The sequence below is a fragment of the Amblyraja radiata genome, chromosome 2 (assembly GCF_010909765.2).
Source record: "Amblyraja radiata isolate CabotCenter1 chromosome 2, sAmbRad1.1.pri, whole genome shotgun sequence".
Classification (NCBI taxonomy): Eukaryota; Metazoa; Chordata; class Chondrichthyes; order Rajiformes; family Rajidae; genus Amblyraja; species Amblyraja radiata.
In genome coordinates, this window is record NC_045957.1 from 120,487,137 (window position 1) to 120,506,584 (window position 19,448).

Genomic DNA, 19,448 nt, shown 5'->3' on the forward strand with positions numbered 1-19,448 from the left:
TCATTTAACTGCAAGTGTAAGCTATTCCAAGTCTCATTCCAAACCAGCACATCCAACTGAGACCCTTTCTGTCCCGATCCCTGCCAGGTACATTAGTGTTTGATCGCTGTTCATTCCCCCTACCCCCACCCCAAAATAATTTCTTGACAGTTTAGTTTATTGTGTATATATAGTGGAAAAACTAAATGCTGAACAGTACAAAAATTACCAGAAATCTTCACTGGAACCTTTCAATTAAATCCGTTTTGTTTAAGAAAGGAACTGCAGATGCTGGAAAAATCGACGGTGGACAAAAATGCTGGAGAAACTCAGCGAATGAGGCAGCATCTATTGAGCGAAGGAATAGGTGACGTTTCGGGTCCATAGATGCTGCCTCATCCTGCTGAGTTTCTTCAGCATTTTTTGTCTACCTTCGATTTTTCCAGCATCTGCAGTTCTTTCTTAAACATGAACCTGTCTTAAATGTTTCTTAAACATTGCGAGAGTCCCTGCCTCGAGTGCCTCCTCTGGCAGCTCGTTCCGTACACCCACCACTCTCTGTGTCGAAAAAGTTACCCCTCAGGTTCCTATTAAATCTTTGCCCCCCTCACCTTAGAGGCTTTGTTGGAGGTTTCAACTGTGAAAAGGCACCTGTGTCAGTGCAGGTCTTGCATGGCCCGAGTGTTGTTGCTGGCTCTCCACACACAAAATGCCATCGAGACCCTTCTTCGGACTGATGTGCGGGTGGGGGAAGAAGTGATCCGTTCTGGTTCGGACGCTCTTCAAAGCAGCTTTGAAAATACCAAGTGGGGAAATAATGTGTGTCGGGCAGCATCCGCGGAGGGGGATGGGTTGACGGTGTTTTGTGGCGGGACCTTTCCCCCTGAACATCGCTCCAGAAACATATAAGATTATTCAGGGTTTGGACACGCTAGGGGCAGGAAACATGTTCCCGATGTTGGGGGAGTCCAGAACCAGGGGCCACAGTTTAAGAATAAGGGGTAAACCATTTAGAACGGAGACGAGGAAACACTTTTTCTCACAGATCGTGGTGAGTCTGTGGAATTCTCTGCCTCAGAGGGCGGTGGAGGCAGGTTCTCTGGATGCTTTCAAGAGAGAGCTAGATAGGGCTCTTAAAGATAGCGGAGTCAGGGGATATGGGGAGAAGGCAGGAACGGGGTACTGATTGGGGATGAGCAGCCATGATCACATTGAATGGCGGTGCTGGCTCGAAGGGCCGAATGGCCTACTCCTGCACCTATTGTCTATTGTCTATAGCAGGTCGGCAGCCTCCAAGCAGAGGGATGATGCCATGGGCGTGTGGGTCGCAGTCACCTGAAGGCCAGCTCCAGACAGGGATTGACGGCCGCCGTGTTCTTCAAACTCAGCGCATCCCCGCTGGACGAGTGGCGCGAGAGAGCTTTGCCGCTAGTCCCCGACACCTCCGCCTCCTTGATGTCCATCGCCCTTTTGTACAATTCTGCTGCCTTCTCAAAATTGGCCTCTTCGTAGCTGTAGTCAATCAACAAGACGTCAATACTTTAGACCAGGGGTCGGGCAACCTTGTTGTGCATAGGGGCCGGGACGTACATCTGTGAGCGGATGGGGGGGGGCCCACATCTATCACGCGTACACACGGATCCCGCCCCCATCCCGCCCCGGATGGCAGGCATCAAATCACGTGTTCACAGAAGGGGGACAAAAATGCTGGAGAAACCCAGCGGGTGAGGCAGCCTCACGCAACCCTCGCATGTCTCCACCCGCTGAGTTTCTCCAGCATTTTTTGTCCACCTTCGATTTTTCCAGCATCTGCAGTTCTTTCGTAAACGTGTTCACAGAAGGTGCGCGGCCGTGATGGCGGCTTTGCGCAGGATGCCGTACAGACAGAGCTCGGCGCTCGGCGGGCCGGATGATTTCGGGTTGACGGGCCGCATTCGGCCCCGGGGGCCGTGGGTTGCCGACCCCTGGTTTAGAGATACACAGAGTGCTGGAGTAGCTCAGCGGGTCAGGCAGCATCTGTGGAGAACATGGATAGGTGACGTTTCGGGTCAGGACCATTCTTCAGACTTAAAGGAGAGGATGTGGGGGTGAAGAAGTGGAGGGGAGAGAAGACCACGTCCAATCAGTGCCACAACAGGTGAGCTCAGGCAGTGGTGCTTCATTGACTGGTCCAAGCAGAATATCAGGTGCTGTTACTCCAGTTTGCGTGTGGCCTCATTCTGACAGTGGAGGAGGCCCAGGACAGAAAGGTCAGCGTGGGAACAGGCCCTTCGGCCCACAATGTCCATGCTGTACACGATGCCAAGACCAACTCCCCTCTGCCTGCACGTGATCCATGTCCCTGCATATCCATGTGCCGATCCAAAAGCCTCTTAAACACCACTACCGTATCTGCCTCCACCACCACCCCTGGCAGCGCGTTCCAGGCACCCACCACCCCCTGTGTAAAAAAACCTGCCCCGCACATCTCCTTTAAACGTTGCCCCTCTCACCTTAAAGCTGCGCCCTCTAGTGGTGGACATTTACGAAGAGGGTGGTGGGTGCCTGGAACGCACTGCCAAGGGTGGTGGTGGAGGCAGATACGAGGAATTGAACGGGTAGATGCGCAGAGTCTCTTGCCCAGAGTAGGGGAATCAAGAACCAGAGAGCATAGGTTTAGGGTGAGGGGGGAAAGATTTAATAGGAACCCGAGGGGTAACTCTTTCACACAGAGGGTGGTGGGTTATGGAACGAGCTGCCAGAGGAGGTAGTTGAGGGAGGTACTACGCAACATTTAAGAGACATTTAGACAGGGACATGGACAGGACAGGTTTAGAAGGATATGTTCCCAGGTGTAGCTGGGACATGTTGGTCGACAAGCCTGAAGAAGGGTCTCGACCTGAAACGTCACCCATTCCTTCTCTCCGCAGGTGCTGCCTGCCCTGCTGAGTTACTCCAGCATTTTGTGTCTATCTTTGGTGTATAACCAGCATCTGCAGTTCCTTCCGACACACAAATGTCTTTCGAATTCTGTCTGAATTTGAAGTCTGAAGAGGGTCTGGACCTGAAACGTCGCCCATCCTTCTCTCCAGAGATGGTGCCTGACCCGCTGAGTTACTCCAGCATTTTGATGTCTATTTTTGATTGGCATTGAGTTGGGCCGAGGGACTGTGTGACTCTATGAGCAGATCACTGGGGTAGTGTAGATCACTGGGGGAGTGTAGATCACTGAGTGTGGATCTACACTCCCGATTAATTCCCGGGATGGCGGGACTGTCATATGCTGAGAGAATGGAGCGGCTGGGCTTGTACACTCTGGAGTTTAGAAGGATGAGAGGCAGGTCTTATTGAAACATTTTAGATTATTAAGGGTTTGTACACGCTAGAGGCAGGAAACATGTTCCCGATGTTGGGGTAGTCCAGAACCAAGGGCCAGTTTATGAATAAGGAGTAAGCCATTTAGAACGGAGACGAGGAAACACTTTTTCACACAGAGAGTTGTGAGTCTGTGGAATTCTCTGCCTCAGAGGGCGGTGGAGGCCAGTTTTATGGACACTTTCAAGAGAGAGCTAGATAGGGCTCTTAAAAATAGCGGAGTCAGGGGATATGGGGAGAAGGCAGGAACGGGGTACTGATTGGGGATGATCAGCCATGATCACATTGAATGGCGGTGCTGGCTCGAAGGGCTGAATGGCCTACTCCTGCACCTATTGTCTGTTGTCTATCACTGTGGGAGTGTGGATCACACTGGCGCTCGTTACCTGAGCAGGGCGAGGTTCTTCAGTGTCTCTCCCACCCGCGGGTGACAGCGGCCCAGGCTGTCCTCGTAGATCTTCAGCGCACGCTCATAGAGCGGCAGCGCTTTCGTGTGCTTCTTCTGCGGAAGAGAGAAGGTGGAGCTGTGAGAATTATTGCCAGAAGGTTAAAGACAGCAATATCTTTACTGTAGAGCCACACAGCGTTGAAACAGGCCCTTCGGCCCAACTTGCCCACACCGACCAACATGCCCCATCTACTCTACCAGCCCCACCTGCCCGCGTTTGGTCCATATCCCTGTAAAGCCGTCCTATCCATGTACCTGTCCAAATGTCTCGTGAACGCTGCGATTGTCCCTGCCTCGTCCACTTTATTATTGGAAAAGTAATTTCCATTTCCTCAATACATGCAAACCAGAAATAAAAACACTTTGCCAACTCCTTTCAGTACGCGCCACACTCAAACACTCAGTCTGATGAAGGGTCCCGACCCAAACCGTCACCTATCCATGTTCTCCACAGATGCTGCCTGACCCGCTGAGTTACTCCAGCACTCTGTGAAACGTCACCTATCCATGTTCTCCGGAGATGCAGCCTGACCCGCTGAGTTACTCCAGCACTCTGTGAAACGTCACCTATCCATGTTCTCCGGAGATGCAGCACGGACACAGGCCCTTTGGCCCACCGAGTCCGTGTCAACCAGTGATCACCTCGCACACTAACGCTGTCCTACACACACACGAGGGACAATTTTCCAGAAGCCAATTGACCTACAAACCTGCACGTCTTTGGAGTGTGGGAGGAAACCGGAGCACCCGGGGAAAACCCACGGGGAGAAGGTACAAACTCCGTACGGACGGCACCCGTGGTCAGGATGGAATCCGCGTCTCTGGCGCTGTGAGGCAGCGACTCGGACCGCTGCGTCTCCGTGCCGCATTCCTATCGCGTCTCTCCCCATCCTCCGGCGTTCCGGAGAAACTAATCCTCGTGTGTCCAACCTCCCCCCCCCCTCCCCCCTGTAGCGGATACCTATCCGGGAACGGTGAGCGTTTGTTTATCGAGGCGTGCGATTGGGACGTACCAGCTGGCAGTACAGCACGGCCAGGTTGACCAAGGCCGTGGCTACACTCGGGTGCTTTGGCCCAAAGGACTTCTGTCGTATCTCCACCGCCAACTGACACAGAGCAGCCGCCTGCTCCAGCTTCCCCTAACAGCGCAAAATAAAACAAGGATTAGTTACGGCAGGAGGAACACAGGCCCGGCCACCGTGGCAACAGGGAGGAGGGTTACACCAGTGAACTATAAAGTTGCCGATATATTAATCTGATCAGGGGCGGAAATCGCTATCAAAACATGGGGGGGACACACTTTGTAGGTGGCGCACACACATGCATGCGCGCGAGGCTCTGGACGTGGGTCCTGTGGACGGTAACATCGGGAGCTGACCTGGTTGGTGACAGACTCTGAACTCCAGCCACAGCAGCTTCGCCCACCCCGAATCGTGGGGCTACAATCGGCCCGTTCGCGGGGCCTTTCATCGCCCGGCGCTGCTTCAAACCGGCCGCGGGATCTTCCAACGCCCGGCAGGGGCCTCAACACGGGAGGCTCGATCGCCTCAACGCAGCAATTTGACCGCGCCGGTTTTAAGTCGATTTTAAGCCGTGCCGGGCGATGAAAGGCCCCGCAAACGGGTCGATTCAAGCTCCACTCTATGATCTTTGCTCCACCAGGACGTCTCCCTCCTCCAATCACCGCGCTCTATCATCGGTCCCACCCCTCTACATCCGCCTCTGACCGACAACTCACTCCTCCAATCATCGCGCTGAATCATCATGTCTCCCCCCCCCCCTCACTGCCTGCTGACCGACGTCTCTCTCGCCCAATCGGCGCCCTCGATCATCAGTCCCACCCCCACTGTCTCGCAGAAAGCGAATGTTTTTAATCGTTTTTTTCCCACAAAATTTAAAAATACAGATTACAAAACATGGGGGGGATTTCCCCCCACCTCTCAAAACATGGAGGGTACTTGCCCCCCCCCCCCCCCCGTCGCTCCCCTGGATTTCCGCCCATGAATCCGTTGACCCCTTGTTTGTAAACTGCCTTTCATCGTGTTAATATTTATCTGTTTTTGTTTTCTGAATAAAAGTATTTGCAAAAATTTTTTTAAAGTGTCGTGTACTGAGCTGAATACCGGAGTGTGTGGCGCCGTTTTGGAGGCAGGGACGGGACAGTGCGTTCGCTGATGGCGGCGGCTCCACTCACTCGCTTCTTGTAGAGCAGGGCCAGGTGTTTGACGGTGTAGGCCACGGAGGGGTGGTCGGGTGCCAGGGCTCGGCAGCGGATCTCCAGCGCCCGCTCGTACAGCTCCTCCGCCTTCTCCTGCTCCCCCCTCTCGTTGTGCAGGGCCGCCAGGTTGTTGAGGGACTGCGCGCAGTCCGGGTGCTCACGCCCGACGGTGCGCTCCCTCATCTCCAGCGAACGTCTCAGGAACATCTCAGCGGTCCTGCGGCCACAGCGGGCAACAACATCCAGATCAATACAATAGACAATAGACAATAGGTGCAGGAGTTGGTCATTCGGCCCTTCAAGCCAGCACCGCCATTCAATGTGATCATGGCTGATCATCCACAATCAGTACCCCGTTCCTGTCTTCTCCGCATTTATTTATTGAAATCATATTCTATGTCGCTCTCCAGGGAGATGCTAAATGCATTTCGTTGTCTCTGTACTGTACACTGACAATGACAATTAAAGTTGAATCTGAATCTGAATCTGAATATCCCGACTCCGCTAATTTCAAGAGCCCTATTTTCCCGCCATCCCGGGAATTAACCTTGTAAACCTACGCTGCACTCTCTCAATAGCAAGCATGTCCTTCCTCAAATTAGGGGACTAAAACTGCACACAATACTCCAGGTGTGGTCTCACTAGGGCTCTGTACAACTGCAGAAGGAATACCTGTTGTCTATTGTCTATGCGGGTAATGAATTAATGAATACGTTTATTGGCCAAGTATTTACATACAAGGAATTTGCCTTGGTGCTCCGCCCGCAAGTGACAACGTGACATACAGTTACAGTTAGGAATGACACATGAAACATTAAACATTAATAATAAAACATTATTGATTAAACATGTGAATTAAATAAAATACCAGAACAAAAGGAGGAGACAGATTTTTGGTTATTGAGTACAGTAAGCAATGAGTAGAGCCTTCATGACAAGAGGAGTTGAGTATAGGAGCAAAGAGGTCCTTCTGCAGTTGTACAGGGCCCTAGTGAGACCACACCTGGAGTATTGTGTGCAGTTTTGGTCCCCTAATTTGAGGAAGGACATTCTTGCTATTGAGGGAGTGCAGCGTAGGTTTACAAGGTTAATACCCGGGATGGTGGGACTGTCATATGCTGAGAGAATGGAGCGGCTGGGCTTGTACACTCTGGAATTTAGAAGGATGAGAGGGAATCTTATTGAAACATATAAGATTATTAAGGGTTTCGATACGCTAGAGGCAGGAAACATGTTCTTGATGTTGGGGGAGTCCAGAACCAGGGGCCACAGTTTAAGAATAAGGGATAAGCCATTTAGAATGGAGATGAGGAAAAACCTTTTCACCCAGAGAGTTGTGAGTCTGTGGAATTCTCTGCCTCAGAGGGTGGTGGAGGCCGGTTCTCTGGATACTTTCAAGAGAGAGTTAGATAGAGCTCTTAAAGATAGCGAAGTCAGGAGATATGGGGAGAAGGCAGGAATGGGGTACTGATTGTGGATATCAGCCATGATCATATTGAATGGCGGTGCTGGCTCGAAGGGCTGAAAGGCCTTCTCTTGTGCCTTTTTGACTGTGGAGTCGATGGTGGCCCCCCCACTTAAGGTCCTTGGAGATGATGGTTCCCAGGAACTTAAAAGACTCCACAGATGTGACTGTGGTGTTGTTGATGGTGAGTGGGGTGAGGGGAGGGGGAGCTCTCCTAAGGTCTACAATCAATTCCACTGTCTTAGGTGCAGTCGTTGGTGTAGAAAGAGTAGAGGAGTGGAGAGAGTACGTAGCCTTACATCTAACTTCCTGTTTTCATGAATCCATGAAAAGGCTGCTTGGTTGCAGATAGATTCCAGGTGGAAAGGTGCACCGACCGACACCGCCCTCTGAGGCAGAGAATTCCACAGACTCACAATTCTCTGTGAGAAAAAGTGTTTCCTCATCTCCGTTCTAAATGGCTTACCCCTTATTCTTAAACTGTAGCCCCTGGTTCTGGACTCCCCCAACATCGGGAACATGTTTCCTGCCTCTAGCGTGCCCAAACCCTTAATAATCTTACATGTTTCAATGAGATCCCCTCTCATCCTTCTAAACTCCAGTGTACAAGCCCAGCTGCTCCATTCTCTCAGCACATGACAATTGTAAATTGTCCCCCGTGTGTGTAGAATAGCGCTAGTGTAGGGGGCGGGGGGATCGCTGGTGGGCGAGGACTCGGTGGGTCTGTTTCCGCACTACATCTCTAAACTAAACCAGGGTGTACTCACTCCAGGTTGTTCTGCAGGTAGTACAGCACTCCCAGCTCGTTGAGAGTGTGGGCGGTGTCTGCAGACTCGGCGCGCAGGCTCAGCTCCTCCAACTGCAGCACCCTGCGACGCAGGATGGCAAAGCCGTGCTGTAGACAGAAAGCAGCAACGTCAGTGACGTACCAACACAGTGACCTTCTCCACAGATGCTGCCTGACCCGCTGACTTACTCCAGCACTCTGTGTGTATGTTTGATGTGAAGACTGTTGCAAGGCTTGTTCAATGGTCTTTGCTGTCGTTGCAGTGTGCACCCCCCATGGTGGTGGCGGCCAACATTGACGAGAGATTACTGTGATGGTCACTGCCTCATCCACTTTATTATTGGAAAAGTAATTTCCTCACTACATGCAAACCCGACCCAAAATATCACCTATCCATGTTCTCCACAGATGCTGCCTGACCCGCTGAGTTACTCCAGCACTCTGTGAAACGTCACCTATCCATGTTCTCCACAGATGCTGCCTGACCCTCTGAGTTACTCCAGCACTCTGTGAAACGTCACCTATCCATGTTCTCCAGATGCTGCCTGACCCTCTGAGTTACTCCAGCACTCTGTGAAACGTCACCTATCCATGTTCTCCAGATGCTGCCTGACCCTCTGAGTTACTCCAGCATTGAGAGTCTCCTGTCTTTGGTAGGAGAGGGGAGCAGGGTCGTACCGTCCGCACCCTGTCGGTGGGCTGCGGGAGGTGACCCCAGGGCACAAGGGTGGTCAGACTGGGAGAGGGATGTTGGTTGTTGGAGGCCCTGCAGAAGCCTGGGGCTCGCCTGGATCGGGCCCCGCTCCAGAACAACCAGCACCTGGACAGGGCACTGCAAATGTCACCTGATATTTGGTCTCAAACAACGATTTTCACTGTGATTTGTACACGTGATATTAAATATTGACACTTTGATTGCACATTTAGTGCAGGGTAAAGTCCAGCAAGGTTGTATTTGAGAAGTTAATTGTATAATTGTATTAATTGTATTAACTTCAGACAGCCTTCGCTCTCCCTCTCTCTCCATCCCCTTCCCCTTCCCAGTTCTCCCACCCGTCTAAAGGCCCTGTCCCACTTACGTGTCCTTGGCACGCAAATTACACGACCTCGTCATCGCGTTCAGGCGCACGGGCATCGTGTGGCCGCGTGGGGCCGGTCCCACTGAGAAGTGCGGAGGGGTATGGAATTGTGCGCGAGATCGCGCGGCGCTCCAAAATTTTGTAGCGAACAAAATCTTCGCGCGCCACCGGCCTGTCACGTAACTGACGGCCAAAGTGGGACGGGCCCAAGACCCTGGCGCGATGCAACGTCTCACCTCCAACAGCAGCAGAAGCTGGCAAACGATCGCCGAGCTCGGCCTGGGGCTCACGGCCGTTGCGGATCCGGATCCGCCCCCACTTCTACTCCCAGAGCAGGGCCAAACCCGGTGCAGAGGGGGGGAGGATGGGAGGGAGGAGGGGGTCTCCCTGTCGGTCTGCTCCTGGGTCCGGCCAGGATGGCCATTCGCGGATCCAGGCAGCGGGCAGTCGATGGCCGCACACCGGTTGCCTGCCTGCCCCTTTTCCGGGGTTACGTCCGAGCTCGCGTGTCCCTAGAAAAGGAACACGCGGTGTCCATGGGGACTGTGGAGGTCTTCTGTGCACGCTGGTCACCACAGGAGGTTGAATATATTATCGATAAGAATGTTAATATATTAATTTGATAAATTTGTTTAAGTGTTAAGAGGGAACACGTGGTGTCCATGGGGACTTTGGAGGCTTTCCATGAATACTGGTCGCCGATGAAGGTCGAGTGTTTTGTTGATAAACGGAACACTCGACCTTCAACGGCCATTCGTGGGTCCAGTTGACGTTGACGTTATTAATTTGACGATCATTTGTTTGTAAACTGTCAGCATAGGCAGTCTTTGATTGTGTTAATACTCTATGTTTATTTTTATTTTTTGAATAAAAGTAGTTTCATAATTTAAAAAAAAAAGAGCAGGGCCAAGAAAATTGACGATAGACACAAAATGCTGGAGTAGCTCAGCGGGACCGGCAGCATCTGTGGAGGGAAGGAATGGATGACGTTTTGGGTCAAGACCCTTCTTTCAGACTGAAGAAGAGTCTCGACCCGAAACATCACCCATTGCTTCTCTCCAGAGATGCTGCCGGTCCCGCTGAGTTACTCCAGCATTGTGTGTCCACCTTGTATTGGAGATGGTGTGTGTGGCTAACATACTTGGGGCGGAGTGAGAGTGAATCCTCACGGTGCAGTTATACCAGACACGTCTTCACCACTCACCATGTTCCCTTTTTGCTTGGACATCTTCTGCCTGATCTTCATCGATCGCTTCCTCAATGATTCCACTTGCTCGTACCTCAAAACACAAAACACAAGCTCAGCAGAGAACCGACATTAACATCTCAGTCAGAGGGTGGTTAAGCGTGGAAACAGGCCAACTTGCCCACACCCGCCAACATGCCCCGTCTACACTAGTCCCACCTGCCCGCGCTTGGTCCATATCCCTCCAAACCTGTCCTATCCATGTACCTGTCTAATTGTTTCTTAAACATTGGGATAGTCCTAGCCTCAACTACCCCCTCTGGCAGCTCGTTCCATACACCCACCAGCCTTTGTGTGAAAAATGTTCCTATTAAATATTTTCCCCTTCAACTTGAACCTAGGTCCACTGGTCCTCAATTCACCCACTCTGGGCGTCTCCCCAATCTATTCATGATTTTATGCACCTCAATAAGATCGCCCCTCATCCTCCTGCGCTCCAAGGAATAGAGACCCAGCCTGCTCAACCTCTCCTTATAGCTCACACCCTCCAGTCCTGGCAACATCCTCATAAATCTTCTCAGCACCCTCTCCAGCTTGACAACATCTTTTATAACACGGTGCCCACAACTGAACACAATGTCGGAAACTAAATGTCAGCACCGTGTTTCTAATCTTGGTTCAGTTCAGTTTATTGTCACGTGTACCGAGGTACAGTGAAAAGCTTTTATTGCGTGCTAACCAGTTAGCGGAAAGACGGTACATGATTACAATCGAGCCGTTCACAGTGTACAGATACAGGATAAGGGAATAACGTTTAGTGCAAGGTAAAGCCAGAAAAGTTCAATCAAGGACAGTCCGAGGGTCACCAAAGAGGTAGATAGTAGTTCTGGACTGCTCTCTGGTTGTGGTACGATGGTTCAGTTGCCTGATAACAGCTGGGAAAAAACTGTCCCCGAACCTGGAGGTGTGCGTTCGTTTTCACACTTCTGTACCTCTTGCCCGATGGGAGAGAGGAGAAGAGGGAGTGGCCGGGGGTGCGACTGGTCCTTGATGATGCTGCTGGCCTTGCCGAGGCAGCGTGAGGTGTAGATGGAGTCAATGGAAGGGAGGTTGGTTTGTGTGATGGTCTGGGCTGCGTCCACAATTCACTGCAATTTCTTGCGGTCTTGGATGGAGCTGTTCCCAAACTGAGCTGTGATGCATCCCGATAAAATGCTTTCTACTGTAATGCTACTGAATGCTGCATCTCTAAAGTCTAACGACCCGCTGAGTTACTCCAGCACTTTGTGTCGTTTCTAGCTTTAACCTTGGTTGGCATGGATGGGTTGGGCCAAAGGGCCTGTTTCCACGCTGCATCAATAAAGTCTAAAGATCTGCAAGGTTACTTCAGCATTTTGTGGATGAGTTACCGTGCTGGGTGACTCTGTGACTTACTTATTCTGTTCTAAATGGCCTACCCCTTATTCTTAAACTGTGGCCCCTGGTTCTGTACTCCCCCCCAACATCGGGAACATGTTTCCTGCCTCTAGCGTGTCCAAACCCTTAACAATCTTATATGTTTCAATGAGATCCCCTTCTCATCCTTCTAAACTCCAGAGTGTACAAGGTCAGCTGCTACCATTCTCTCAACATGTGACAGTCCCTGCCATCCCGGGAATTAACCTTGTAAACCTACGCTGCACTCCACAATAGCAAGAATGTCCTTCCTCAAATTAGGGGACCAAAACTGCACACAATACTCCAGGTGTGGTCTCACATCGGGAACACGTTTCCTGCCTCTGGTGTGTCCAAACCCTTAATAATGTTTCAATAAGATATCCTCTCATCCTTCTAAACTACAGAGTATACAAGCCCAGCCGCTTGATCGAGCTGCTTGATTAGCATGGACGGGGTGACGGTGGGACTTACTTGTTCTGTTTCTGGTACAGCATGGCCAAGGCGTTGAGTAGCTGGGTTAGCATGGTCAGGTTGGGCTGAAGGGCCCGTGGGACTTACTTGTTCTGTTTCTGGTACAGCATGGCCAGGGCATCGAGCTGCTGGGCCACCCGTGGGTGTACGGGGCCGTGGGCGTTCTCGCTGATCTCCAGCGCCTGCTTGTACAGCTGCTCGGCGTTGCCGAACTTCTTCCACTGCACGTACACGCTGGCGAGCTGGTGCAGGGACTGCGCCACGTTGGGGTGGTCCGGGTCCAACGTACTCTCCCGGATCTCCAGAGAACGCTGCAGTGGGGCCACCGCCTGTGGGCACAGTCACAAACCCTACGCTTCAGTTTATCGTCACGTGTATCGAGGTACAATGAAAAGCTTCTGTTGCGTGCTAACCAGTCAGCGGAAAGACAATACACGATTACAATCAAGCCGTCCACAGTGTACAGATACATGATAAAGGGAATAACGTTTAGTGCAAGGTAAAGTCCGATCAAGTGTAGTCCGAGAGTCACCAATGAGGTAGATAGCAGTTCAGGACTGCTCTCTGGATGTGGTAGGATGGTTCAGTTGCCTGATAACAGCTGGGAAGAAACTGTCCCTGAATCTGGAGGTGTGCGTTTTCACACTTCTGTACCTCTTGCCCGATGGGAGAGGGGAGAAGAGGGAGTGGCCGGGGTGCAAGTCGTTCTTGATGATGCTGCTGGCCTTGCCGAGGCATCGTAAGGTGTAGATGGAGTCAATGGAAGGGAGGTATACACAAAATGCTGGAGTAACTCAGCAGGACAGGCAGCATCTCTGGAGGGAAGGAATGGGTGACGTTTCGGTTCGAGACCCTTCTTCAGACTCAACGGAAGGGAGGTTGGTTTGTGTGACGGTCTGGGCAACATCCACAATTCTCTGCAATTTCTTGCGGTCTTGGATGGAGCCGTTCCCCAAACTGAGCTGTGATGCATCCCAATAAAATGCTTTCTATGGCGCATCTGTAGAAGTTGGTGAGTGTTGGACTTTAGGCCATGTCCCACGAGCATGCGACCTGCATGCGGCAAGCGCGACCAAACCGGATGCGGGGGCTGCGCGGAGGTCGAGTGATCCCCGAGCAAGGCCTGTCCCACGAGCATGCGACCTGCATGCGGCAAGCGCGACCAAACCAGATGCAGGGGCTGCGCGGAGGTCGAGTGATCCCCGTACAGGGCCTGTCCCACCAGCATGCGCCTGCATGCGGCGAGCGCGACCAAACCGGAAGCGGGGGCCGCGCAGAGGTCGAGTGAGTGACGTGAAGTTCGAGCGACGCCCGTGGGAAGTTCGCGCGTGACGTATAGCGTCAAGACGCTGCGTACTACGTCGAGACGCTGCGCACGCCTGTCGAGGCGGTGCGTACGGCGTTGAGGCGGCTGCGGGCCGGCAAGCCGTTGGCGCGCAGAATTTTTGAACACGGTCAGTTTTTCGGAGCCCCGCGCGATGTCGGGACCAGCTCCGCACAACTCCATACGGCTCCAGCGATCGAAGTGGGACCGGCCCAGCGAGGCCGTACGGCTCAAGCGACCACGTTAGGTCGCGCTTGCCGCATGGAGTCGCATGCTCGTGGGACAGGCCCTTTAGTCTTAGTGCGGCACAGTGGCGCAGCGGTAGAGTTGCTGCCTCACAGCGCCAGAGACCCGGGCTCGATCCTGACTGTGGGTGCTGTCTGTACAGAGTTTGTCCGTTCTCCCTGTGATCACGGTGGTATTCTCCGGGTGCTCCGGTTTCCCCCACCCCACACTCCAAAGACGTGTAGGTTTGCAGGTTAATTACCGTCATTAATTCATCCTCAGTGTGTAGGATAATGCTTGTGTATGGGGTGATCGCTGGTTGGCGGGGACTTGGTGGGCCGAAGGGCCTGTTTCAATTTACAGTGGCCTACCAACTGCACGTCTGTGGGATGTGGGGAGGAAACCAGAGCACCTGGAGGAAACCCACGCGGTCACAGGGAGAAGAACGTGCAAACTCCACAGAGACAGCACCAAGGTCAGGATTGAACCCGGCTCTCTGGCGTTGTGTGGCAGCAGCAGCAGTATTGCCACGGGTACCAATGGTACGGAGAAGAGCGTTTTTGTTGCGTGCTATCCTGTCCATGGTCCATAGCTTGTAGCTTTACTGATGAGACCATGTTCCCCATGTTGGGATGGGTCCAGAAATGTTTGCAATATTAGGGGAGTCCAGAACCAGGAGTCAATAGACAATAGACAATAGGTGCAGGAGTAGGCCATTCGGCCCTTCGAGCCAGCACCACCATTCAATGTGATCATGGCTGATCATCCCCAATCAGTATCAGTTCCTGCCTTCTCCCCATATCCCCTGACTCCGCTATTTTTAATAGCTCTCTCTTAAAAGCATCCAGAGAACCTGCCTCCACCGCTCTGAGGCAGAGAGGGTCACACAGTTTAAGAATAAGGGGTAGGCCATTTAGGACTGAGATGAGGCAAAACTTTTTCGCCCAGAGAGTTGTGAATCTGTGGAATTCTCTGCCAACAGAAGGCAGTGGAGGCCGATTCACTGGATGTTTTCAAGAGAGATTTAGATTTAGTTCTTCGGGCTAACGGAATCAAGGGATTATGGGGAGAAGGCAGGAACGGGGTACTGATTGTGAATGATCAGCCATGATCATATTGGATGGCGATGCTGGCTGGAAGGGCTGAATGGCCTACTCCTGCACCTGTTTCTATGAGACGGTGAGCTTTTCCCCGCGCTGACACCGTGGAGCACACCCACCTGGCTCAGCAGGCCCAAGTCTTTCAAAAATCGGCCGAGCGTCTCGTAGAGATCTGCCAAGCGCACGATCATGTCCTCCCCTTCGCAGCTCCTCTCGTACTGCTTCAATGACTCAAAGTAAGCAGCAGCCATGGAATTCTTATCCATCCCCACGTATTGCCAATAGGATAGCAGCTCTGCAAAATGGCCTCTGTAAAAGAACGCACACACACACGCAGTGTTTAGTTTAGTGAACTATCAGAATAATTGCTGTTTCTTTTTCCTTTTTCTTTCCTCCCACAATATTTAATATGTAAAAGAATATGTAATTCTGTTCCATTCTGTTTGTAGTTAGTTTGTTTTTTGTACAAAGTCCGCGAGCATTGCCACTTTTTCATTTCACTGCACATCTCGTATGTGTATGTGACGAATAAACTTGACTTGACTTGAGTGCAGAGATCCAGCGCGGATACAGGCCCTTCGGCCCACCGCGCTGACCAGCGATCACCTGCACATTAATACAGGCCTACACACACACACTAGGGACAATTTACACTTATACCAAGTATACAAACCCAAGCCAATTAACCTACAAACCTGCATGTCTTTGGAATGTGGGAGGAAACCCGAAGATCTCAGAGAAAACCCCCGCAGGTCACGGGGAGAAGGTACAAACCCCGCACAGACAGCACCCGTAGTCGGGATCGAACCCGGGTCTCTGGCGCTGCAGACATCAACTCTGAGTTGTAAGGCAGCAACTCGACCGTTGCCCCATCGTGCCACCCCGTCTTTAGACTTGAGAGATAGTCAAGAGTCCAGAGTGGTATATTGTCATGTGTCCCGGATAGAACAATGACATTCTTACTTGCAGCAGCACAACACAATATGGGAACATAGTACACTGTAAACAATATAATAAATAAGGGGAAAAAGTCTAATGTGCTCAGACGCGCGCATATGATACAGGCCCTTCAGCCCAACCCATCCATGCCAACTAAGGTCTAAGCTAGAAAGGATGCCACCAGCAGTCAGTCTGTCCTTTCTTCTGTTTTGTTATTTTAAGTACGTGTTAAAAAGTATGTTTTATTCTTCCTTGGTTTGTTTTATGTGGGGGGGTGGAGTTGATGGAGGCTATTTTTCAATCTCTTGCCTCGACGGAGATGCGATTTGTTTCCGTATCCGCACTGTCCGACGGAATTGCGGCCTGACATCGTGGAGTTGGCTGACCGTACTACGCCTTTTTCGTCGAGTGACCTATCTTGCTCGCTATAGGATCTCTGGACTCGATAGTGCTGAGATGGCACCCGTGTGCTCCCCCTCCCCACCCTCGGGTACTTGTAACTTGGTTGGTTGTTGAGCAGTCCAGCGGCCTACCTCTTGTACAGGTTCTGAGACACAAAAAGGTTGAGCAGACAGTCGTGCAGCTTGGTCTTGTCCCCCTGCTGCAGGAAGAGCCAGGGCAGCTCATCCACTCCCCGCCACGTCACTCTGCCCTGACTGCAGAAACACACATCGTTAATCACTCACCAACGGGAGTAAACCCACCTGATAAACCAAACAAATGGCACGCAAACAAAACAAGGCCAATGTAGAACAGGCGGGAGCTATCGTAACGTTTAAGACATATTTGCAAAGATGCATGGACGGGACAGGTCTATGAAATTCTCTGCCTCAGTCTGTGGAATTCTCTGCCTCAGTGGGTGGTGGAGGCAGGTTCTCTGGATGCTTTCAAGAGAGACCTAGATAGGCCTCAGGGGATATGGGGAGAAGGCAGGAACGGGGTACTGATTGGGGATGATCAGCCATGATCACATTGAATGGCGGTGCTGGCTCGAAGGGCCAAATGGCCTACTCCTGCACCTATTGTCTATTAACAGGTTTGGAGGGATACGGGCCAAAGGCAGCCATGTGGGACTAGTGCAGAAGGGGCATGTTGGTCGGTGTTGGCAGGTTGGGCCGAAGGGCCTGTTTCCACACTGTTTCACTCTATGACTAGTGGAACGAGCTGCCAGAGGAGGTCGTAGCAGGTACTGGAGCAACATTTAAAAGTCAACTAAACCATCCAATCACCAACTAGAGCGGGTCAGGCAGCATCTGTGGAGAACATGGATAGGTGACATTTCACAGAGTGCTGGAGTAACTCAGCGGGTCAGGCAGCATCTGTGGAGAACATGGATAGGTGACGTTTCACAGAGTGCTGGAGTAACTCAGCGGGTCAGGCAGCATCGCTGGAGAACATGGATAGGTGATGTTTCGGGTCGGGACGGTTCTTCAGACTTGGGGGGGGGGGGGGGAGGGGGGAGAAAGCTGGAAAAGGGAGGGACAGAACAAAGCGTGGCAGGCAATAGGCAGTCACAGGTGAGAGGTTTTTTTTTGACAGGCAGGTGTTTGGGACAAAGTGCAGAGATTAGGAGAATGAGTCTCATTTAAATGGATAAGAACCAAATTTCAATGAATGACCTGAGTTAGCAGAATAAGTTTAACAAAGAAAACAGGACCATAGATACCTCATTTGATGCGAAAAATACTGCACTAGTTTTTCTCTGTAAACTGTAACAGAATCCTGTCCTTTTTTCTCCATATATTCCAATCGCACTGCGTCCAAAGCCTGCAACTCAACAAGAAGATTGTAAATGCTCAACAACGATGATCGTGGCATTTACTATACGATAGAGGAGATAAGACAGTGGCAGATACAACAGTGGCAGATACAACAATGGCAGATACAACTGTGGCAGATACAACAGTGGCAGATACAACAGTGGCAGATACAACAGTGGCAGATACAACAGTGGCAGATACAACAGTGGCAGATACAACAGTGGCAGATACAACAGTGGCAGATACAACAGTGGCAGATACAACAGAGGCAGATACAACAGAGGCAGATACAACAGTGGCAGATACAACAGTGGCAGATACAACAGTGGCAGATACAACAGTGGCAGATACAACAGTGGCAGATACAACAGTGGCAGATACAACAGTGGCAGATACAACAGTGGCAGATACAACAGAGGCAGATACAACAGTGGCAGATACAACAGTGGCAGATACAACAGTGGCAGATACAACAGAGGCAGATACAACAGAGGCAGATACAACAGAGGCAGATACTTCTGCAGTTCTACAGAGCCCTGGTGAGACCGCACCTGGAGTATTGTGTACAATTTTGGTCTAATTTAAGGAAGGACATTCTTGCTATTGAGGGAGTGCAGCGTAGGCTCACCAGGTTAATTCCCGGGATGGCGGGACTGTCATATGGCCTTGTATTCACTGGAATTTAGAAAGGTGAGAGGGGATCTTATAGAAACAGATACATTTCTTAGAGGATTGGACAGGCAAGAGGCGGGAAAAATGTTCCCCATGTTGGGGGAGTCCAGAAGCAGGGCTCGAAGTATAAGCATAAGGGGAAGGCGAGATGAAGAAAAAATGTTTTCACCCAGAGAGTTGTGAATCTGTGGAATTCCCTGCCACAGAAGGTAGTGGAGGCCAATTCATTGGATGTTTTCAAGAGAGAGTTAGATTTAGCTCTTGGGGCTTACAGACTCAAGGGATATGGGGAGAAAGCAGGAACAGGGTACAGATTCTGGATAATTAAGGAGAGCCAGTGGATGTAGTGTACCTGGACTTTCAGAAAGCCTTTGATAAGGTCCCACATAGGAGATTAGTGGGCAAAATTGGGGGTGGGGTATTGGGGGTAGGGTATTGACATGGATAGAGAATTGGTCGGCAGACAGGAAACAAAGAGTAGGAATTAACGAGTCCCTTTCAGAATCGCAGGCAGTGACTAGTGAGGTGCCGCAAGGCTCGGTGCTGGGACCGCAGCTATTTACAATATTAAAAGTAACATTAGCAAATTTGCAGATGACACAAAGCTGGGTGGCAGTGTGAACTGTGAAGAGAATGCTAAGTTTGCAGGGTGACTTGGATAGGTTGGGGGAGTGGGCAAATGCATGGCATATGCAGTTCAATATGGGTAAATGTGAGGTTATCCACTTTGTTGGCAAGAACAGGAAGGCAGATTATTATCTGAATGGTGTCAGGTTAGGAAAAGGAGAGGTTAGGTACAACAAGACCTGGGTGTCCTTGTACATCAGTCACGAACGTAAGCATGCAGGTACAGCAGGCAGTGAAGAAAGCGAATGGCATGTTGGCCTTCATAACGAGAGTAGTTGAGTATAGGAGAAAAGAGGTCCTTCTGCAATTGTTTAGGGCCCTAGTACGACCACACCTGGTGTAATGTGTGCAGTTTTGGTCTCCTAATTTGAGGAAGG

At 51.2% G+C, this 19,448-nt stretch overlaps 1 protein-coding gene across 1 annotated transcript in view; it reads right to left on the bottom strand.

Annotated features, from left to right (window-relative positions):
• Window positions 1–1,157: 1,157 nt before the first annotated feature.
• The window catches only part of nphp3 (nephrocystin 3), a 59,938-nt gene continuing 41,647 nt past the window's right edge, over window positions 1,158–19,448 (bottom strand). The window contains exons 14-23 of the mRNA XM_033040035.1: window positions 17,679–17,779; window positions 16,546–16,668; window positions 15,193–15,382; window positions 12,512–12,753; window positions 10,535–10,610; window positions 8,232–8,359; window positions 5,976–6,216; window positions 4,795–4,920; window positions 3,720–3,835; window positions 1,158–1,491 (exon numbers count right to left, since the gene is read on the bottom strand). Coding sequence (XP_032895926.1) covers window positions 1,311–1,491; window positions 3,720–3,835; window positions 4,795–4,920; window positions 5,976–6,216; window positions 8,232–8,359; window positions 10,535–10,610; window positions 12,512–12,753; window positions 15,193–15,382; window positions 16,546–16,668; window positions 17,679–17,779 — 1,524 coding nt within the window. The 3' untranslated portion in view covers window positions 1,158–1,310. The remainder of the gene's footprint in view (window positions 1,492–3,719; window positions 3,836–4,794; window positions 4,921–5,975; window positions 6,217–8,231; window positions 8,360–10,534; window positions 10,611–12,511; window positions 12,754–15,192; window positions 15,383–16,545; window positions 16,669–17,678; window positions 17,780–19,448) is intronic.